General features: G+C 43.0%; 1 protein-coding gene across 5 annotated transcripts in view; it reads left to right on the top strand.

The window, feature by feature from the left end:
* LOC130277634 (solute carrier family 66 member 2-like) overlaps positions 1–25471 on the top strand; it is a 201188-nt gene that overhangs the window by 67072 nt on the left and 108645 nt on the right. For 4 of the 5 annotated variants that reach the window (XM_056528358.1, XM_056528357.1, XM_056528356.1 and 1 more), the window contains one exon: positions 7552–7768. In XM_056528358.1, the coding sequence (XP_056384333.1) occupies positions 7552–7768 (217 nt within the window). Of the gene's footprint in view, positions 1–7551; positions 7769–10119; positions 10213–25471 lie in introns of those variants that run through there. The other variant, XM_056528361.1, reaches the window with a different exon arrangement.

Raw genomic sequence — 25471 nt, 5'->3', positions numbered from 1 at the left:
TTACCCGACCTGGTACCACAGTAGTTCCCCCTCCCAAAAGATTAAGGGTGTAGCTATTTTCTTCCCCAAATCCCTGGCAGTTCAGATATTAGATTCCCGGTTTGATCAGGATGCCCGCTATGTATTTGTGAAGTGTGCTATCCAGGGTAGGGAATACACTGTGGCATCAATTTACGCCCCTAATCACGGTCAGAGGTCGTTCCTGGAGAGGACGCTGGAGGACTTAAATGTGTTTTCCCAAGGTGACCTGATTGTCTGTGGTGACTTGAATGTGGCTCTTAACCCCCTCCTAGACACTTCCTCGGGCTCGAGTTCACTCCCCTTTGCTGCACTGAGAGGTATCAAACGATCTCTACACCTGCATCAATTATGCGATGCTTGGCGTCTCTCACACCCCTCTGATCGTGACTACTCCTTCTTTTCGCATGCAAGGGGGGTGTACTCTAGACTTGACTATGTGCTGCTTTCCCACCATCTACTTCCCACCCTCATCTCTGGATTGATTGGGCCTATGGTTCACTCGGACCACTCCCCTGTTACCTGTACCCTTCAACTTCCTGCCCCTGCCCAGAGGGAATTCACCTGGCGCCTAAACGAGACGCTCCTTGTGGATCCCCTCTGTCTTGCTGACCTCAAATCGGCAATTAACTCCTTCGCGCTCTCACACGCCTCTGACACCACGCGGCCGCAGGTTCAGTGGGACCTGCACTAAGGCACCGGGGCCCGATGGGTACACATTTTATAAAGTCCTACAGCCTGATCTCACGCCTTTCCTCCTCTCGGCCTTCAACTCTGTTTCCCCTACTGCAGGTTTCCCGGACTCCTTCTTGGCCGCCTATATTACTGTCATCCCCAAGGAGGGTAAGGACCCTAATCTCTGCCAGAGCTATCGGCCGATCTCATTACTCAATATTGATGCCAAACTCTATGCCAAGCTTATAGGGATGCGTCTCGCCCCTCTCCTGGAGTCCCTAGTTCATCTGGACCAAGTGGGTTTCATCCCCTCTAGAGTGGCCCGTGACAACACCCTCAAAACCTTTTCTCTTCTGCACTATGCCCAGACAACCAAATTTCCATGCATGGTGTTGTCGTTAGACGCCGAAAAGGCGTTTGATCGTGTGGGCTGGGACTTCATGGGAGGGGTGTTGAAGCATTTGGGCCTTGGACCAGTAGCTCTTAGCATGGAGCAGAGTGTGCTCCAAGTTGGGAGCAATAGAACCTGCACTAAGGGACAGATCGCAGCAAGTGTCACTCCTGACACCTGTTGCGATCCTCCTCATGTGAATTTTGGGACACAGCTGTGCTCACTGCTAGAGAGTCGAGAGAACAGCTGATGCTGAGCAGCAGATATATGATGTATATCTACTGCCCAGCAGGAACTTACAGTGAGCCTGCAATGTGTATACAGTATACCCATTGCTGGCTCACTTAACCCCATGCTGAGCTGTGCCCTATGCACCAGCCCAGCAAGGAAAGAGTTAACTTACACTGCTGGACAGTGTTTGTTAACCCATTGGGCGGTATAGCTGCATATAGTGTATACAGAAGAGGAAGAAATCCCCTTACCACCCTCCAGTCCCGTCTGGGTCCGTATAGCTCCCCCTAGTGATGATGTCATTAAGGGGTGGAGCTACAGATGGGAGCCAGGCTGGTAAGGGTGTGAGGCTCTGTTCACTTGAATGTGGCTCTTAACCCCCTCCTAGACACTTCCTCGGGCTCGAGTTCACTCCCCTTTGCTGCACTGAGAGGTATCAAACGATCTCTACACCTGCATCAATTATGCGATGCTTGGCGTCTCTCACACCCCTCTGATCGTGACTACTCCTTCTTTTCGCATGCAAGGGGGGTGTACTCTAGACTTGACTATGTGCTGCTTTCCCACCATCTACTTCCCACCCTCATCTCTGGATTGATTGGGCCTATGGTTCACTCGGACCACTCCCCTGTTACCTGTACCCTTCAACTTCCTGCCCCTGCCCAGAGGGAATTCACCTGGCGCCTAAACGAGACGCTCCTTGTGGATCCCCTCTGTCTTGCTGACCTCAAATCGGCAATTAACTCCTTCGCGCTCTCACACGCCTCTGACACCACGCGGCCGCAGGTTCAGTGGGAGGCCCTGAAATGTGTCCTACGGGGAACTCTGATTAAGCATGGTGCCAGATGCAAACGTGAGGTGTCCTCAAAGCTCTCCTTTCTTATGTCCCAGTTGCACACCCTTGAAGTCCGTCATAAACGGACGCTGGTGGAGAAGGATCTTCGGGACCTGCTTAGCGTACGGAGGGACATCCAGATCCTCATTGATAAAAAGCACAACAAATACCGCCAACTGTGTTCCGCTACACACTATGAATAGGGAAACAAGGCCGGGAGGTTGTTAGCTAGAGCCTTGAGAGATAGGAGGGTGGCCCTCTTTGTTCCCTCGATAAAGGGCCCTCAGGGTCGTCTTGAACACCTCTCATCCCGCATACTCTCCTGCTTCCATTCTTACTGTTCGGAACTTTATGATCTCTCAGGTGTAGGTGGTGTTCCCCCTCCCCCTTCTGATGTCATCTCTTCTTATCTAAGACGTACGGCCCTCCCTTCTCTTCCGGCTGGTGTCCTTCAGAGTCTTGAGGCCCCCTTCTCGCCGGATGAATTGGAGCTGGCAATCTCCTCCTCTCCAGCCGGCAAGGCACCGGGGCCCGATGGGTACACGGCAACATTTTATAAAGTCCTACAGCCTGATCTCACGCCTTTCCTCCTCTCGGCCTTCAACTCTGTTTCCCCTACTGCAGGTTTCCCGGACTCCTTCTTGGCCGCCTATATTACTGTCATCCCCAAGGAGGGTAAGGACCCTAATCTCTGCCAGAGCTATCGGCCGATCTCATTACTCAATATTGATGCCAAACTCTATGCCAAGCTTATAGGGATGCGTCTCGCCCCTCTCCTGGAGTCCCTAGTTCATCTGGACCAAGTGGGTTTCATCCCCTCTAGAGTGGCCCGTGACAACACCCTCAAAACCTTTTCTCTTCTTCACTATGCCCAGACAACCAAATTTCCATGCATGGTGTTGTCGTTAGACGCCGAAAAGGCGTTTGATCGTGTGGGCTGGGACTTCATGGGAGGGGTGTTGAAGCATTTGGGCCTTGGACCAGTAGCTCTTAGCATGGAGCAGAGTGTGCTCCAAGTTGGGAGCAATAGAACCTGCACTAAGGGACAGATCGCAGCAAGTGTCACTCCTGACACCTGTTGCGATCCTCCTCATGTGAATTTTGGGACACAGCTGTGCTCACTGCTAGAGAGTCGAGAGAACAGCTGATGCTGAGCAGCAGATATATGATGTATATCTACTGCCCAGCAGGAACTTACAGTGAGCCTGCAATGTGTATACAGTATACCCATTGCTGGCTCACTTAACCCCATGCTGAGCTGTGCCCTATGCACCAGCCCAGCAAGGAAAGAGTTAACTTACACTGCTGGACAGTGTTTGTTAACCCATTGGGCGGTATAGCTGCATATAGTGTATACAGAAGAGGAAGAAATCCCCTTACCACCCTCCAGTCCCGTCTGGGTCCGTATAGCTCCCCCTAGTGATGATGTCATTAAGGGGTGGAGCTACAGATGGGAGCCAGGCTGGTAAGGGTGTGAGGCTCTGTTCACATTGTACGTTTTGTATAATGTAAACAGACCCTTCTGCCAGTGTCCTCCCAGACAGGGAGACTACAGCTGTTGCTAAACTACAACTCCCAGCAGCCAAAGGTTGTCTGGGCATACTGGGAGTTGTAGTATTGCTACAGTTGGAGGCTCCCTGTTTGGGAAGACATTGCAATATGGGCGCTTTTTTTTTCTTCTCGTTTCAGTTCCGTGTATGCAGAGGATTACGGCGGATTTGGAAGACTAATGCAGATGAACTGGATCTTTTTCATTTTAATAAAATGGCTAATAAGGGCTGTGGGGGAGTGTTTTTTAAAATAAAATAATTTTTCCAATGTGTTTATTTTTATTGAATTTTCAGGCTTAGTGGTGGGAGCTGTCTTATTAACGGAATCCATTACTAAGCCGGGGCTTAGCGTTAGCCCCAATAACAGCTAGCGATAACCCCCACAGGTGCCGGGAAGAGCCGGTACCAACAGGCCAGGAGCATCAAAAATGGCGCTTCTGGGCCTAGGCGGTAACAGGCTGGCATTATTTAGGCTGGGGAGGGCCTGTAACAATGGTCCTCGCCCACCCTGGTAACGTCATGCTGCTGCTGCTTGGTTGGTGTCGTGCTGTGAATAAAAATATAGGGAACCCTATGTGATTTATTTTTTCAAAAATAAATTTAAAAACGCATAGGGTTCCCTGTATTTTTATTCTCAGCCAGATACCAACCAAGCAGCAACAGCCTGACGTTACCAGGGTGGGCAAGGACCATTGTTACTGGCCCTCCCCAGCCTAAATAATGCCAGCCTGTTATCGCTGGCTTAGTAATGGATTCCGTCAATAAGGTGGCTTCCACTACTAAACCTCAAAATTCAATTAAAAAAAACAAGACACATTGGAAAAATTATTTTATTTAAAAAAAACACTCCCCCGCAGCCCTCGTTAACCATTTTATTAAAAGAAAAAAGAATCCAGTTCATCCGCAGTAGTCCACCGAATCTGCCGTAATCCTCTGCATACACGGATCTGAAACAAGAAGAAAATAGAAACACAAAAAATTGGTGAGGACATTTTTGGTGCTCTCCACTGGGGAGAGCACCCATAATGCAATGTCTTCCCAAACAGAGAGCCTCCAATTGTTGCAAAACTACAACTCACAGCATGCCCAGACAGCCTTTTGGTTGTCTGGGCATGCTGGGAGTTGTAGTTTAGCAACAGCTGGAGTCTCCCTGCCTGGGAAGACACTGGCAGAAGGGTCTGTTCACATTATACAAAACATACAATGTGAACAGAGTTTCATATTTACCACTCCTTAATGATATTATCACTATGGGGCGGAGCTACAGCGGACCTCGTCTTTTGTATACACTATACACAGCTATCTATAGATAGCTGTATATCCTTTATACCGCCCAAAGGGGCTATAGGAGTAGGGAGTCCTGTCAGTCTGGTGACAGGATTCCCGGCTCCTGTATAGTATACACGGGTACACTATGCACCCCTGTATACTATACAGCCGGGGGAGGTGAGCAGTAATGCTATACATCACTCCTCATCTCCTTACCCTCTGTGGACCGGGCGCTTAGCATCCGACCCACAGAGTGGTACCTGAAGACAGTGAGAAAACTGCCACAGGGGACAAGTTTCCACACACCAGGAATAACGCCAGAAAAACTTTGTTTAGTATTTTACTGCTATAATTCTGCACCCTATGTATAAGAACATAACTACTATAAAACTGCCCCATGTACAAGAATATAACTACTATAATACTGTCCCTTATGTACAGGAATATAACTTCTATAACACTGCCTCCTATATACAAGAATATAACTATTATAACACTGCCTCCTATGTACAAGAATATAACTTCTATAATACTGCTTCTATATACAATAATATAACTACTATAGCACTGCACTCTATGTACAAGGTTATAATTTTGTATAATACTACTATAATACTGCACCCTATATATAATGACATAACTACTATATTACTGCCCCATGTACAAGAATATAATTACCATTATACTGCTATTATTTTATAGCAGTATAATTCAGTGCAAAAATGCATACCTACAATACCTATCTAAAGCACCGAACTACAAACAAAATTTTGATTAGAAAAAATATTTATTGAATACAAATGAATACAATCCTTTAAAAGAATCGGCAACAAACAGAAAAAGAGACACAAAGCACTGACACTAGAAAGGATAACCATATTTCCATATTCAAGCTTTATAGTTATCAAGGTATGCTCATATAAAATGTATAAAATTAAAGAAAAACTGTCATCCTGTTCACCCACACTAAACCCAACACATTGGGTTATAGTGTGGGTAAACAGGAGTCCAACGAGTGGTCACTTACTAACATGCATACCTTAGTCCCGGAGTTATGTCCCACTGAAGATCCTCTTCTATCTTCACTGTGCTGGAGGCGGGCCCTATCGGCTGTAATTGCATATTCATGGGCGGTGGTCTCTATGTCTTAGTGCTGGTCATGTGAGCACTCAGTCAGCACATGTGCTCAAGTGACCAGCAGTAGGATATGGAGACCAGCGCCGATGATTATGCAAATACACCCGCCGGGCCGTCTCCAAATCTCCCCTTACAAGAAGATTCTGCCCTTTATGGATGAGTATATGGAGCTGGAAAGGCAGGTTTGCTCCTTTGGGCTGGATTTGCAGGCTGCGGTTTCTCTGTATTTGCTGTTACATTTTGTACATGATACAATGTACTTATTTGTGTGTGGATAATGCGGTTGGTCCAGTATTCTGGTGTTTTTGGTAAGCGGAGAAGTGCAGATAATAAGCGTCTTCTGTCTGAGTTTTTCACGCTGTTAACGATCAGGATATATTTTTCTTATGTTTTTACTTTGCTGCTGATTCTCACAAATCATATTTAATTGGAAAGAATCTGCGTCTCCTGCCAAAGACTACTGGGTGATGCTTTACCTCCTCATGTGGAGGCCACGGCTGAAAGTCTAAAGGGAATTACTGCACAAAAAGTGATACAAAAATGAAACGGCAACATTGTTCAACTAAAATATTATATATAGATATTTTAAACTCATATATGTGGCCCCTGATGTTATTCTGTGGGTCCCCTATGTCAAAGAATAGCTTTGATCAGTGTAACTGCCTGAGGCAGGCATTATAAGCAGACTGAAGATGAACAACACAGAGGTAAAAGGAAGCCCTTCTGCCACCTTTTATTATCAAATCATCAACAAAATCCCCCACCCCCTATGATCACCCAGCAGTGGGAAATGAGAGCTCCCAAATTTGCATTGGCATTTCCAACATAAAAGCTTGCCTGTCAGATCCCACAAAAAATAAATAAATAAAAATAAATTTAATTTTTATGCCTCTATCACATATTTATTATAAAAATTCCCCTTTTCATTACCTCTTAGTGTTAGAAATCCTCTCGGGGAAGAGGGCGTGTCCCTCCCTTGTGGTGGTGAAAGGTGATTGGTGCATCTGCTCATGCAACCTTGTCCATGAGTCATCTCTTGTCCATGACTCATAGGTATGGGGACCCGTAGTGGTGGGATTTCAGGGGATGTTTTCTTTATTGAATATAAAAAAATATATAAATAACCATATTACTAAAGGTCTTTAATTTTCATCAGTAACAACATATAAAAAGTTTTTGGACCTGACAGTGCCCATTTAGGGTTTATGGCGGAAATCAACATAATCCTCAGCTTAGCATAATCATGATTAGCTTGTGAGTGGGGTTCCTACACCCGGACCGCAACCAGGGTGTAAATTTACATCCTGTGTCATTAAGGGGTTAAGCATTTGGTAGAGATCATAGAATTAGTGTGGAGTTTCAGGAAACCTCAGTGTAAAAGTTAACTTTAGGTCCAACAGCGGTAATGCCAGCCCATAATCTGACCCTTACACTTGTCTTTGCAGATTTTGATATTGGTCACTTCTGGAAGTGGAACCGCTTTGAGGATTACCTGCAGTTCTGCCTGTCTGTGACCATCTTCGGGGCTCTCCTCACATACATCCTTCTGGATATTCCCGTCTTTGTGGAAGGTCTGGGGTTAGTGGCTCTTCTGATTGAGGCAATGTTAGGACTGCCTCAGATGCTGCAGAACCTCAGAAACAAGTCCACACGGGGAATGAGGTTAGTAGCAGTGTTCATGTATCATTTCATATCTAAAAATTTTGAAACACTGGACATTCTGCAGTTCGGCAGCTTAAACTTACTTTTCTCTTTTGTGATTTTTTTAAAAAAGTGGCCACTAAGGGGAGCTGCTGCATTATGGTTATTGGATACAATTACCTTAGATATAGAAGGAAAATAATGGCTGCAACTCATTATATTAAACACAAGTAGTCAGAAATATCCAATGTACAAATAGCCCTACATCTAGTGATAATATATAAAACTAAACTCTTTGGATCAATGTTTAACTTTTCTCTTCCTGATATAAAGAAGCCAAATCTATCATCTATATCTGCTAACAGCTAGTCTGACAGTCCTGCCCATTACTGAAATCACTGAATATTATAGTAAAATGTAGGGATCGACCGATTATCGGTTTGGCTGATATTATCAGCCGATATTCACAATTTTCTAAGTTATCGGTATCGGCAATTACCTTGCCGATAATGCAGGTGCTTTAAATCAATGAACTGCAGCGGCTTTTGCGGGGCCAGAGACCGCCGCCAGCTTCTCTCCCCCTGCCTGTCCTGGGGTCCGATTGCCACCCCCATCCCTGGTTTTATAATTACCTGTTCCCAGGGTCCACACTACTTCTGGCTCCTGCGGCATCCTGCGCTGTTGCTGTGAGCTGCGCAATGATGAGGGACGTCCTCAACGCGACGTCACCGTCAGTGGCCCGGCGCACAGTGACAGTTCAGGACGCTGCCGGAGCCAGGAGTAGCGCGGACCACAGGAACAGGTAATTATAAAACCAGGGATGGGGGAGGCAATCGGGCAGTGGCAGGACTCTGGACCCCAGGACAGGCAGGGGGAGAGAAGCTGGCGGCGGCGGCGGTCTCTGGCCCCGCAAAAGCTGCTGCAGTTCATTGATTTAAAACGCCCGCTTTAAATCATTGATCTGCAGCGGCTTCTACGGGGCCAGAAACAGTTTATCAGGGTATACCCGCACACACACGCACCCTCATTTTACCAAGGATATTTGGGAGGGGGAGGGTATTAAAATGCACGGAATATCGGTATAAGTTATCTGCTATCAGCCTGAAAGTTCACAGGTTATCGGTATCGGCTCTAAAAAATCAATATCGGTCGATCCCAAGTAAAATGATTACATTGTATTAAGATGTCCATTATATTACAGTAACTGCTATTCTATCTACTACTGTTGACAGTCAGTCTGTATATCTTGACTGTCACTGTAACACCCACTGATGATTTCTTTAAAAGAGTACTCAAGTATTGAAAAACGTATCCCCTATCTCCCTTACGAGGCCACAGCTCTCCGGCCAGGTAGTGTGTGTTGACCACCGTACACAATCCCTCAATACAGCTCTATGGCAGAGCTGGAGATTGCCAAAGGCAGTGCTCCAGCTCTCCCATAGACTTGTATTCAAGGGTTGTGTCAGCCGCCGCTTCGTGCCGTGGTCGATACGCCCCCTTCCCGTGGACTGCCGGGGCCCCGTACGGGAGATCGCGGGGGGGGGGGGGGGTCCCAGCGGTCAGACCCCCCACGATCTGGAACTTATCCCCTATCCTTAGGGGATCTGTCACCACTATTTGCTGCTAAAAGTTGGAGACAGCGAAGAGTGAGGGCAGTGAAGAAGCATGCCAACATGTGGCACTTGAGCAGCTTGGCACCACCTCCGTGACACTTGGCATAGAAATAAAAAGGATATTTATAGGATTGACATTTACCATCAGCTCCAGGAAAGGTACAGTTTGCTTTTATATCATCCATGCGACTCAGTTCCCCCTTACACACTCTGTCCAGCTGCCGTGCCGATTCTCCAGATCTTCATACTCTTCTCCCTCATACACACGCATTGACATTGATCAATCCTGGACCAAATTATTCCGTTTGTGTAATGACATTAATAAATTTGAGGTGAAGCAGCAGTACAAAGACTCTTCCTTCTTTTATCATGCTGTGGAATACCCTGTAGTTTTATACCCTAACAACTATTCAATGGTGTCTGTAGCTCTTAGCAGTGAATATTGCTGACAGATTCCCATAAAGGGTACATCAGGACAGCTGCCACCTTTTTCTTATATGAAATTACTCCATTAAGAGGCTCATGATCAGACATACAGAACAATTACTCCCAAAAAATTTTTGTGAAGGCGCAGAACTCTGATCCACTCATGTAAGTCAGCTCTGGGTTAATGAAATGCTGCTTATTCCAACCAGCGGAGGAATATTAAGGACACAGTTGTATAAAGTCATGCAGGCATAGCCATTTATTTTGCCACAGAAAAACACTGTGCAGGGAGCACACACAAATGACATCATTTATTTTACTTTCTTGCTGCAGGCAGATCTCTAGTGTCACATTTACGAGGCGAAGAGTAATAAATGTCATTTTTAAGCACATAAATATGAATAAGGAATAAAGGCGGTATACAAAATCAGATGCCATTCTTCAGGGCAGGCTTCCCTTACTTCTTGTTGATTTGTGACCCTGTCTGGAGCTATAACCAAGTACCACATGGATAATTACACTTTGTGGAGTTTCTCAGCCTCTGTCTATCCATTCACTAGAGAACAGCAGTGACATCACTGATAATACATCCTATCCATTCACTAGAGAACAGCAGTGACATCACTGAGAATACATCCTATCCATTCACTAGAGAACAGCAGTGATATCACTGAGAATACATCCTATCCATTCACTAGAGATCAGCAGTGACATCACTGAGAATACATCGTATCTATTCACTAGAGAACAGCAGTGACATCACTGAGAATACATCCTATCCATTAACTAGAGAACAGCAGTGACATCACTGAGAATACATCCTATCCATTCACTAGAAAACAGCAGTGACATTACTGAGAATACATCCTATCCATTTACTAAAGATCAGCAGGGACATCACTGATAATACATCCTATCCATTCACTAGAGAACAGCGGTGACATCACTGAGAATACATCCTATCCATTCACTAGAGAACCGCAGTGACATCACTGAGAATACATCCTATCCATTCACTAGAGATCAGCAGTGACATCACTGAGAATACATCCTATCCATTCACTAGAGAACAACAGTGACATTACTGTGAATACATCCTATCCATTCACTAGAGAACAGCAGTGACATCACTGAGAATACATCCTATCCATTCACTAGAGAATAGCAGTGACATCACTGAGAATACATTCTGTCCATTCACAAGATAACAGCAGTGACATCACTGAGAATACATCCTATCCATTCACTAGAGAACAGCAGTGACATCACTGAGAATACATCCTATCCATTCACTAGAGAACAGCAGTGACATCACTGAGAATACATCCTATCTATTCACTAGAGAACAGCAGTGACATCACTGAGAATACATCCTATCCATTCACTAGAGAACAGCAGTGACATTACTGTGAATACATCCTATCCATTCACTAGAGAACAGCAGTGACATCACTGAGAATACATCCTATCCATTCACTAGAGAATAGCAGTGACATCACTGAGAATACATTCTGTCCATTCACAAGATAACAGCAGTGACATCACTGAGAATACATCCTATCCATTCACTAGAGAACAGCAGTGACATCACTGAGAATACATCCTATCCATTCACTAGAGAACAGCAGTGACATCACTGAGAATACATCCTATCCATTCACTAGAGAACAGCAGTGACATCACTGAGAATACATCCTATCCATTCACTAGAGAACAGCAGTGACATCACTGAGAATACATCCTATCCATTCACTAGAAAACAGCAGTGACATTACTGAGAATACATCCTATCCATTTACTAGAGATCAGCAGTGACATCACTGAGAATACATCCTATCCATTTACTAGAGATCAGCAGTGACATCACTGAGAATACAGCCTATCCATTCACTAGAGAACAGTAGTGACATCACTGAGAATACAGCCTATCCATTCAATAGAGAACAGCAGTGACATCACTGAGAATACAGTGTATCCATTCACTAGAGAACAGCAAGGACATCACTGAGAATACATCCTATCCATTCACTTGAGAAGAGCAGTGACATCACTGAGAATAAATCCTATCCATTCACTAGAGAACAGCGGTGACATCACTGAAAATACATCCTATCCATTCACTAGAGGACAGCAGCGACAACACTGAGAATACAGCCTATCCATTCACAAGAGAACAGCAGTGACATTACTGAGAATACAGCCTATCCATTCACTAGAGATCAGCAGTGACATTACTGAGAATACAGCATATCCATTCACGAGAGAACAGTAGTGATATCACTGAGAATACATCCTATCCATTCACTAGGGAACAGCAATGACATTACTGAGAACACAGCCTATCCATTCACTAGGGTACAGCAGTGACATAACTGAGAATACATCCTATCCATTCACTAGGGATCAGCAGTGACATCACTGAGAATACAGCCTATCCATTCACTAGAGAACAGCAGTGACATCACTTAGAATACATCCTATCCATTCACTAGAGAACAGCAGTGACATCACTGAGAATACATCCTATCCATTCACTAGAGAGCAGCAGTGACATCACTGAGAATACATCATATCTATTCACTAGAGAACAGCAGTGACATTACTGAGAATACAGCCTATCCATTCACTAGAGAACAGCAGTGACATCACTGAGAATGCATCCAATCCATTTACTAGAGATCAGCAGTGACATCACTGAGAAAACATCCCATCCATTCACTAGAGAACAGTAGTGACATCACTGAGAATACATCCTATCCATTCACTGGAGAACAACAGTGACATCACTGAGAATACATCCTATCCATTCACTAGAGAACAGCAGTGTCATCACTGAGAATACATCCTATCCATTCACTATAGAACAGCAGTGACATCACTGAGAATACATCCTATCCATTCACTAGAGAACAGTAGTGACATCACTGAGAATACATCCTATTCATTCACTAGAGAACAGCAGTGACATCACTTAGAATACATCCTATCCATTCACTAGAGAACAGCAGTGACATTACTGAGAATACAGCCTATCCATTCACTAGAGAACAGCAGTGACATCACTGAGAATACAGCCTATCCATTTACTAGAGAAGAGCAGTGACATTACTGAGAATACATCCTATCCATTCACTAGAGAACAGCAGTGACATCACTGAGACTACAGCCTATCCATTCACTAGAGAACAGCAGTGACATCACTGAGAATACATCCTATCCATTCACCAGAGAACAGCCGTGACATCACTGAGAATACATTCTATCCATTCACAAGAGAACAGCAGTGACATGACTGATAATACATCCTATCCATTCACTAGAGATCAGCAGTGACATCACTGAGAAAACATCCCATCCATTCACTAGAGAACAGTAGTGACATCACTGAGAATACAGCCTATCCATTCACTAGAGAACAGCAGTGACATCACTGAGAATACATCCTATCCATTCACTAGAGAATAACAGTGACATTACTGAGAATACAGTGTATCCATTCACTAGAGAACAGCAGTGACATCACTGAGAATACAGCCTATACATTCACTAGAGAACAGCACTGACATCACTGAGAATACATCCTATCCATTCCCTAGAGAACAGCCGTGACATCACTGAGAATACGTCCTATTCATTCACTAGAGAACAGCAGTGACATCACTGAGAATACATCCTATCCATTCACTAGAGAACAGCAGTGTTATCACTGAGAATACATCCTATCCATTCACTAGAGAACAGCAGTGACATCACTGAGAATACATCCTATCCATTCACTAGAGAACAGTAGTGACATTACTGAGAATACATCCTATCCATTCACTAGAGAACAGCAGTGACATTACTGAGAATACAGCCTCTCCATTCACTAGAGAACAGCAGTGACATCACTTAGAATACATCCTATCCATTCACTAGAGAACAGCAGTGACATTACTGAGAATACATCCTATCCATTCACTAGAGAACAGCAGTGACATCACTGAGAATGCATCCTATACATTCACTAGAGAACAGCAGTGTTATCACTGAGAATACATCCTATCCATTCACTAGAGAACAGCAGTGACATCACTGAGAATACATCCTATCCATTCACTAGAGAACAGTAGTGACATTACTGAGAATACATCCTATCCATTCACTAGAGAACAGCAGTGACATTACTGAGAATACAGCCTCTCCATTCACTAGAGAACAGCAGTGACATCACTTAGAATACATCCTATCCATTCACTAGAGAACAGCAGTGACATTACTGAGAATACATCCTATCCATTCACTAGAGAACAGCAGTGACATCACTGAGAATGCATCCTATACATTCACTAGAGAACAGCAGTGACATCACTGAGAATACAGCCTATACATTCACAAGAGAACAGCAGTGACATCACTGAGAATACATCCTATCCATTCACTAGAGAACAGCAGTGACATTACTGAGAATACAGTCTATCCCTTCACTAGAGATCAGCAGTGACATCACTGAGAATACATCCTATCCATTCACAAGAGAACAGCAGTGACATCACTGAGAATACATTCTATCCATTCACTAGAGAACAGCAGGGACATCACTGAGAATACATCCTATCCATTCACTAGAGAACAGCAGGGACATCACTGAGAATACATCCTATCCATTCACTAGAGAACAGCAGTGACATTACTGAGAATACATCCTATCCATTCACTAGAGAACAACAGTGACATCACTGAGAATACATCCTATCCATTCACTAGAGAACAGCAGTGACATCACTGAGAATACAGCCTATACATTCACAAGAGAACAGCAGTGACATCACTGAGAATACATCCTATCCATTCACTAGAGAACAGCAGGGACATTACTGAGAATACATCCTATCCATTCACTAGAGAACAGCAGTGACATCACTGAGAATACATCCTATCCATTCACTAGAGAACAGCAGTGACATCACTGAGAATACAGCCTATACATTCACAAGAGAACAGCAGTGACATCACTGAGAATACATTCTATCCATTCACTAGAGAACAGCAGTGACATCATTGAGAATACATCCTATCCATTCACTAGAGAACAGCAGTGACATCACTGAGAATACATCCTATCCATTCACAAGAGAACAGCAGTGTCATCACTGAGAATACAGCCTATACATTCACAAGAGAACAGCAGTGACATCACTGAGAATACATCCTATCCATTCACTAGAGAACAGCAGGGACATCACTGAGAATACATCCTATCCATTCACTAGAGAACAGCAGTGTCATCACTGAGAATACAGCCTATCCATTCACCAGAGAACAGCCGTGACATCACTGAGAATACATTCTATCCATTCACAAGAGAACAGCAGTGACATGACTGATAATACATCCTATCAATTCACTAGAGAACAGCAGTGACATCACTGAGAATACATCCTATCCATTCACAAGAGAACAGCAGTGACATCACTGAGAATACATCCTATCCATTCACTAGAGAACAGCAGTGACATCACTGAGAATACATCTTATCCATTCACTAGAGAACAGCAGGGACATCACTGAGAATACATCCTATCCATTCACTAGAGAACAGCCGTGACATCACTGAGAAAACATCCTATCCATTCACTAGAGAACAGCAGTGACATTACTGAGAATACATCTTATCCATTCACTAGAGAACAGCAGTGACATCACTGAGAATACATCCTATCCATTCACTAGAGAACAGCAGTGACATCACTGAGAATACATCCTATCCATTCACTAGAGAACAGCAGTGACATCACTGAGAATACAGCCTATACATTCACAAGAGAACAGCAGTGACATCACTGAGAATACATTCTATCCATTCACTAGAGAACAGCAGTGACATCATTGAGAATACATCCTATCCATTCACTAGAGAACAGCAGTGACATCACTGAGAATACATCCTATCCATTCACAAGAGAACAGCAGTGTCATCACTGAGAATACAGCCTATACATTCACAAGAGAACAGCAGTGACATCACTGAGAATACATCTTATCCATTCACTAGAGAACAGCAGGGACATCACTGAGAATACATCCTATCCATTCACTAGAGAACAGCCGTGACATCACTGAGAAAACATCCTATCCATTCACTAGAGAACAGCAGTGACATTACTGAGAATACATCCTATCCATTCACTAGAGAACAGCAGTGACATCACTGAGAATACATCCTATCCATTCACTAGAGAACAGCAGTGACATCACTGAGAATACAGCCTATACATTCACAAGAGAACGGCAGTGACATCACTGAGAATACATCCTATCCATTCACTAGAGAACAGCAGGGACATCACTGAGAATACATCCTATCCATTCACTAGAGAACAGCCGTGACATCACTGAGAAAACATCCTATCCATTCACTAGAGAACAGCAGTGACATTACTGAGAATACATCCTATCCATTCACTAGAGAACAGCAGTGACATCACTGAGAATACATCCTATCCATTCACTAGAGAACAGCAGTGACATCACTGAGAATACAGCCTATACATTCACAAGAGAACAGCAGTGACATCACTGAGAAAACATCCTATCCATTCACTAGAGAACAGCAGTGACATTACTGAGAATACATCTTATCCATTCACTAGAGAACAGCAGTGTCATCACTGAGAATACAGCCTATACATTCACAAGAGAACAGCAGTGACATCACTGAGAATACATCCTATCCATTCACTAGAGAACAGCAGTGACATCACTGAGAATACATCCTATCCATTGACAAGAGAACAGCAGTGTCATCACTGAGAATACAGCCTATACATTCACAAGAGAACAGCAGTGACATCACTGAGAATACATCCTATCCATTCACTAGAGAACAGCAGGGACATCACTGAGAATACATCCTATCCATTCACTAGAGAACAGCCATGACATCACTGAGAAAACATCCTATCCATTCACTAGAGAACAGCAGTGATATTACTGAGAATACATCCTATCCATTCACTAGAGAACAGCAGTGTCATCACTGAGAATACAGCCTATACATTCACAAGAGAACAGCAGTGACATCACTGAGAATACATCCTATCCATTCACTAGAGAACAGCAGGGACATCACTGATAATACATCCTATCCATTCACTAGAGAACAGCCGTGACATCACTGAGAAAACATCCTATCCATTCACTAGAGAACAGCAGTGACATTACTGAGAATACATCCTATCCATTCACTAGAGATCAGCAGTGACATCACTGAGAATGCATTCTATCCATTCACTAGAGAACAGCAGTGACATCACAGAGAATACAGCCTATCCATTCACTAGAGAACAGCAGTGACATTACTGAGAATACATCCTATCCATTCACTAGAGAACAGCAGGGACATCACTGAGAATACATCCTATCCATTCACTAGAGAACAGCCGTGACATCACTGAGAATACATCCTATCCATTCACTAGAGAACAGCAGTGACATCACTGAGAATACATCCTATCCATTCACTAGAGAACAGCAGTGACATCACTGAGAATACATCCTATCCATTCACTAGAGAACAGCCGTGACATCACTGAGAATACATCCTATCCATTCACAAGATAACAGCAGTAACTTCACTGAGAATACAGCCTATCCATTCACTAGAGAACAGCAGTGACATCACTTAGAATAAATCCTATCCATTCACTAGAGAACAGCCGTGACATCACTGAGAATACATCCTATCCATTCACTACAGAACAGCAGTGACATCACTGAGAATACATCCTATCCATTCACTAGAGAATAGCAGTGACATCACTGAGAATACATCCTGTCCATTCACTAGAGAACAGCAGTGACATTACTGAGAATACATCCTGTCCATTCACTAGAGAACAGCAGTGACATTACTGAGAATACAGCCTATCCATTCACTAGAGATCAGCAGTGACATCACTGAGAATACATTCTATCCATTCACTAGAGATCAGCAGTGACATCACTGAGAAAACATCCCATCCATTCACTAGAGAACAGGAGTGACATCACTGAGAATACATCCTATCCATTCACTGGAGAACAACAGTGACATCACTGAGAATACATCCTATCCATTCACTAGAGAACAGCAGTGTCATCACTGAGAATACATCCTATCCATTCAATAGAGAACAGCAGTGACATCACTGAGAATACATCCTATCCATTCACTAGAGAACAGTAGTGACATCACTGAGAATACATCCTATCCATTCACTAGTGAACAGCAGTGACATTACTTAGAATACATCCTATCCATTCACTAGAGAACAGCAGTGACATCACTGAGAATACAGCCTATCCATTTACTAGAGAAGAGCAGTGACATTACTGAGAATACATCCTATCCATTCACTAGAGAACAGCAGTGAAATCACTGAGACTACAGCCTATCCATTCACTAGAGAACAGCAGTGACATCACTGAGAATACATCCTATCCATTCACCAGAGAACAGCAGTGACATCACTGAGAATACATTCTATCCATTCACAAGAGAACAGCATTGACATGACTGATAATACATCCTATCAATTCACTAGAGAACAGCAGTGACATCACTGAGAATACATCCTATCCATTCACTAGAGAATAGCAGTGACATCACTGAGAATACATCCTATCCATTCACTAGAGAACAGCAGTGACATCACTGAGAATACAGCCTATACATTCACAAGAGAACAGCAGTGACATCACTGAGAATACATCCTATCCATTCACTAGAGAACAGCAGGGACATCACTGAGAATACATCCTATCCATTCACTAGAGAACAGCCGTGACATCACTGAGAAAACATCCTATCCATTCTCTAGAGAACAGCAGTGTCATCACTGAGAATACATCCTATCCATTCACTAGAGAACAGCAGTGACATCACTGAGAATACATCCTATCCATTCACTAGAGAACAGCAGTGTCATCACTGAGAATACAGCCTATACATTCACAAGAGAACAGCAGTGACATCACTGAGAATACATCCTATCCATTCACTAGAGATCAGCAGTGACATCACTGAGAATACATCCTATCCATTCACTAGAGAACAGCAGGGACATTACTGAGAATACAGCCTATCCATTCACTAGAGATCAGCAGTGACATCACTGAGAATACATCCTATCCATTCACTAGAGAACAGCAGTGACATCACTGAGAATACATCCTATCCATTCACTAGAGAACAGCAGTGACATCACTGAGAATACATCCTATCCATTCACTACAGAACAGCAGTGACATCACTGAGAATACATCCTATCCATTCACTAGAGAATAGCAGTGACATCACTGAGAATACATCCTGTCCATTCACTAGAGAACAGCAGTGACATTACTGAGAATACATCCTGTCCATTCACTAGAGAACAGCAGTGACATTACTGAGAATACAGCCTATCCATTCACTAGAGATCAGCAGTGACATCACTGAGAATACATTCTATCCATTCACTAGAGATCAGCAGTGACATCACTGATAAAACATCCCATCCATTCACTAGAGAACAGGAGTGACATCACTGAGAATACATCCTATCCATTCACTGGAGAACAACAGTGACATCACTGAGAATACATCCTATCCATTCACTAGAGAACAGCAGTGTCATCACTGAGAATACATCCTATCCATTCACTAGAGAACAGCAGTGACATCACTGAGAATACATCCTATCCATTCACTAGAGAACAGTAGTGACATCACTGAGAATACATCCTATCCATTCACTAGAGAACAGCAGTGACATTACTTAGAATATATCCTATCCATTCACTAGAGAACAGCAGTGACATCACTGAGAATACAGCCTATCCATTTACTAGAGAAGAGCAGTGACATTACTGAGAATACATCCTATCCATTCACTAGAGAACAGCAGTGAAATCACTGAGACTACAGCCTATCCATTCACCAGAGAACAGCAGTGACATGACTGATAATACATCCTATCAATTCACTAGAGAACAGCAGTGACATCACTGAGAATACATCCTATCCATTCACTAGAGAACAGCAGTGACATCACTGAGAATACATCCTATCCATTCACTAGAGAACAGCAGGGACATCACTGAGAATACATCCTATCCATTCACTAGAGAACAGCCGTGACATCACTGAGAAAACATCCTATCCATTCACTAGAGAACAGCAGTGACATTACTGAGAATACATCCTATCCATTCACTAGAGAACAGCAGTGACATCACTGAGAATACATCCTATCCATTCACTAGAGAACAGCAGTGACATCACTGAGAATACAGGCTATACATTCACAAGAGAACAGCAGTGACATCACTGAGAATACATCCTATCCATTCACTAGAGAACAGCAGGGACATCACTGAGAATACATCCTATCCATTCACTAGAGAACAGCCGTGACATCACTGAGAAAACATCCTATCCATTCTCTAGAGAACAGCAGTGTCATCACTGAGAATACATCCTATCCATTCACTAGAGAACAGCAGTGACATCACTGAGAATACATCCTATCCATTCACTAGAGAACAGCAGTGTCATCACTGAGAATACAGCCTATACATTCACAAGAGAACAGCAGTGACATCACTGAGAATACATCCTATCCATTCACTAGAGATCAGTAGTGACATCACTGAGAATACATCCTATCCATTCACTAGAGAACAGCAGGGACATTACTGAGAATACAGCCTATCCATTCACTAGAGATCAGCAGTGACATCACTGAGAATACATCCTATCCATTCACTAGAGAACAGCAGTGACATCACTGAGAATACATCCTATCCATTCACTAGAGAACAGCAGGGACATCACTGAGAATACATCCTATCCATTCACTAGAGAACAGCCGTGACATCAATGAGAATACATCCTATCCATTCACAAGATAACAGCAGTAATTTCACTGAGAATACAGCCTATCCATTCACTAGAGAACAGCAGTGACATCACTGAGAATACATCCTATCCATTCACTAGAGCAGAGCAGTGACATCACTGATAATACATCCTATCCATTCATAAGATAACAGCAGTAACTTCACTGAGAATACAGCCTATCCATTCACTAGAGATCAGCAGTGACATCACTGAGAATACATCTTATCCATTCACTAGAGAACAGCAGTGACATCACTGAGAATACATCCTATCCATTCACTAGAGAACAGCAGTGACATCACTGAGAATACATCCTATCCATTCACTAGAGAACAGCAGGGACATCACTGAGAATACATCCTATCCATTCACTAGAGAACAGCCGTGACATCAATGAGAATACATCCTATCCATTCACAAGATAACAGCAGTAATTTCACTGAGAATACAGCCTATCCATTCACTAGAGAACAGCAGTGACATCACTGAGAATACATCCTATCCATTCACTAGAGATCAGCAGTGACATCACTGAGAATACATCCTATCCATTCACTAGAGAACAGCAGTGACATCACTGAGAATACATCCTATCCATTCACTAGAGAACAGCAGTGACATCACTGAGAATACATCCTATCCATTCACTACAGAACAGCAGTGACATCACTGAGAATACATCCTATCCATTCACTAGAGAATAGCAGTGACATCACTGAGAATACATCCTATCCATTCACTAGAGAACAGCAGGGACATCACTGAGAATACATCCTATCCATTCACTAGAGAACAGCCGTGACATCACTGAGAAAACATCCTATCCATTCACTAGAGAACAGCAGTGACATTACTGAGAATACATCCTATCCATTCACTAGAGATCAGCAGTGACATCACTGAGAATACATTCTATCCATTCACTAGAGAACAGCAGTGACATCACAGAGAATACAGCCTATCCATTCACTAAGAGAACAGCAGTGACATTACTGAGAATACAGCCTATCCATTCACTAGAGAACAGCCGTGACATCACTGAGAATACATCCTATCCATTCACTAGAGAACAGCCGTGACATCACTGAGAATACATCCTATCCATTCACTAGAGAATAGCAGTGACATTACTGAGAATACAGCCTATCCATTCACTAGAGATCAGCAGTGACATCACTGAGAATACATTCTATCCATTCACTAGAGAACAGCAGTGACATCACAGAGAATACAGCCTATCCATTCACTAGAGAACAGCAGTGACATTACTGAGAATACATCCTATCCATTCACTAGAGAACAGCCGTGACATCACTGAGAATACATCCTATCCATTCACTAGAGAACAGCAGTGACATCACTGAGAATACATCCTATCCATTCACTAGAGAACAGCCGTGACATCACTGAGAATACATCCTATCCATTCACAAGATAACAGCAGTAACTTCACTGAGAATACTGCCTATCCATTCACTAGAGAACAGCAGTGACATCACTGAGAATACATCCTATCCATTCACTAGAGAACAGCCGTGACATCACTGAGAATACATCCTATCCATTCACTACAGAACAGCAGTGACATCACTGAGAATACATCCTATCCATTCACTAGAGAATAGCAGTGACATCACTGAGAATACATCCTATCCATTCACTAGAGAATAGCAGTGACATCACTGAGAATACATCCTATCCATTCACTAGAGAACAGCAGTGAATTTACTGAGAATACATCCTGTCCATTCACTAGAGAACAGCAGTGACATTACTGAGAATACAGCCTATCCATTCACTAGAGATCAGCAGTGACATCACTGAGAATACATTCTATCCATTCACTAGAGATCAGCAGTGACATCACTGAGAAAACATCCCATCCATTCACTAGAGAACAGTAGTGACATCACTGAGAATACATCCTATCCATTCACTGGAGAACAACAGTGACATCACTGAGAATACATCCTATCCATTCACTAGAGAACAGCAGTGTCATCACTGAGAATACATCCTATCCATTCACTAGAGAACAGCAGTGACATCACTGAGAATACATCCTATCCATTCACTAGAGAACAGTAGTGACATCACTGAGAATACATCCTATCCATTCACTAGAGAAAAGCAGTGACATTACTTAGAATACATCCTATCCATTCACTAGAGAACAGCAGTGACATTACTGAGAATACAGCCTATCCATTCACTAGAGAACAGCAGTGACATCACTGAGAATACAGCCTATACATTTACTAGAGAAGAGCAGTGACATTACTGAGAATACATCCTATCCATTCTCTAGAGAACAACAGGGTCATCACTGAGAATACATCCTATCCATTCACTAGATATCAGCAGTGAAATCACTGAGACTACAGCCTATCCATTCACTAGAGAACAGCAGTGACATCACTGAGAATACATCCTATCCATTCACCAGAGAACAGCCGTGACATCACTGAGAATACATCCTATCCATTCACAAGAGAACAGCAGTGACATCACTGAGAATACATCCTATCCATTCACTAGAGAACAGCAGTGACATCACTGAGAATACATCCTATCCATTCACTAGAGAACAGCAGGGACATCACTGAGAATACATCCTATCCATTCACTAGAGAACAGCCGTGACATCACTGAGAAAACATCCTATCCATTCACTAGAGAACAACAGTGACATTACTGAGAATACATCCTATCCATTCACTAGAGAACAGCAGTGACATCACTGAGAATACATCCTATCCATTCACTAGAGAACAGCAGGGACATCACTGAGAATACATCCTATCCATTCACTAGAGAACAGCCGTGACATCACTGAGAATACATCCTATCCATTCACTAGAGCAGAGCAGTGACATCACTGATAATACATCCTATCCATTCATAAGATAACAGCAGTAACTTCACTGAGAATACAGCCTATCCATTCACTAGAGATCAGCAGTGACATCACTGAGAATACATCCTATCCATTCACTAGAGAACAGCAGTGACATCACTGAGAATACATCCTATCCATTCACAAGATAACAGCAGTAATTTCACTGAGAATACAGCCTATCCATTCACTAGAGAACAGCTGGGACATCACTGAGAATACATCCTATCCATTCACTAGAGAACAGCCGTGACATCACTGAGAATACATCCTATCCATTCACAAGATAACAGCAGTAATTTCACTGAGAATACAGCCTATCCATTCACTAGAGAACAGCAGTGACATCACTGAGAATACATCCTATCCATTCACTAGAGAACAGCTGGGACATCACTGAGAATACATCCTATCCATTCACTAGAGAACAGCCGTGACATCACTGAGAATACATCCTATCCATTCACAAGATAACAGCAGTAATTTCACTGAGAATACAGCCTATCCATTCACTAGAGAACAGCAGTGACATCACTGAGAATACATCCTATCCATTCACTAGAGATCAGCAGTGACATCACTGAGAATACATCCTATCCATTCACTAGAGAACAGCAGTGACATCACTGAGAATACATCCTATCCATTCACTAGAGAACAGCAGTGACATCACTGAGAATACATCCTATCCATTCACTAGAGAACAGCAGGGACATCACTGAGAATACATCCTATCCATTCACTAGAGAACAGCCGTGACATCACTGAGAAAACATCCTATCCATTAACTAGAGAACAGCAGTGACATTACTGAGAATACATCCTATCCATTCACTAGAGATCAGCAGTGACATCACTGAGAATACATTCTATCCATTCACTAGAGAACAGCAGTGACATCACAGAGAATACAGCCTATCCATTCACTAGAGAACAGCAGTGACATTACTGAGAATACATCCTATCCATTCACTAGAGAACAGCAGGGACATCACTGAGAATACATCCTATCCATTCACTAGAGAACAGCCGTGACATCACTGAGAATACATCCTATCCATTCACTAGAGAACAGCCGTGACATCACTGAGAATACATCCTATCCATTCACTAGAGAACAGCAGTGACATTACTGAGAATACAGCCTATCCATTCACTCAATTCACTAGAGATCAGCAGTGACATCACTGAGAATACATCCTATCCATTCACTAGAGAACAGCAGTGACATCACTGAGAATACATCCTATCCATTCACTAGAGAACAGCAGTGACATCACTGAGAATACATCCTATCCATTCACTAGAGAACAGCCGTGACATCACTGAGAATACATCCTATCCATTCACTACAGAACAGCAGTGACATCACTGAGAATACATCCTATCCATTCACTAGAGAATAGCAGTGACATCACTGGGAATACATCCTATCCATTCACTAGAGAATAGCAGTGACATCACTGAGAATACATCCTATCCATTCACTAGAGAACAGCAGTGACATTACTGAGAATACATCCTGTCCATTCACTAGAGAACAGCAGTGACATTACTGAGAATACATCCTATCCATTCACTAGAGAACAACAGTGACATCACTGAGAATACATTCTATCCATTCACTAGAGATCAGCAGTGACATCACTGAGAAAACATCCCATCCATTCACTAGAGAACAGTAGTGACATCACTGAGAATACATCCTATCCATTCACTGGAGAACAACAGTGACATCACTGAGAATACATCCTATCCATTCACTAGAGAACAGCAGTGACATCACTGAGAATACATCCTATCCATTCACTAGAGAACAGTAGTGACATCACTGAGAATACATCCTATCCATTCACTAGAGAAAAGCAGTGACATTACTTAGAATA

Source organism: Hyla sarda, chromosome 6 (assembly GCF_029499605.1).
Source record: "Hyla sarda isolate aHylSar1 chromosome 6, aHylSar1.hap1, whole genome shotgun sequence".
NCBI lineage: Eukaryota > Metazoa > Chordata > Amphibia > Anura > Hylidae > Hyla > Hyla sarda.
Note: the sequence above shows the minus strand (reverse complement) of the source record. Positions and strands in the feature narration are given on the sequence as shown.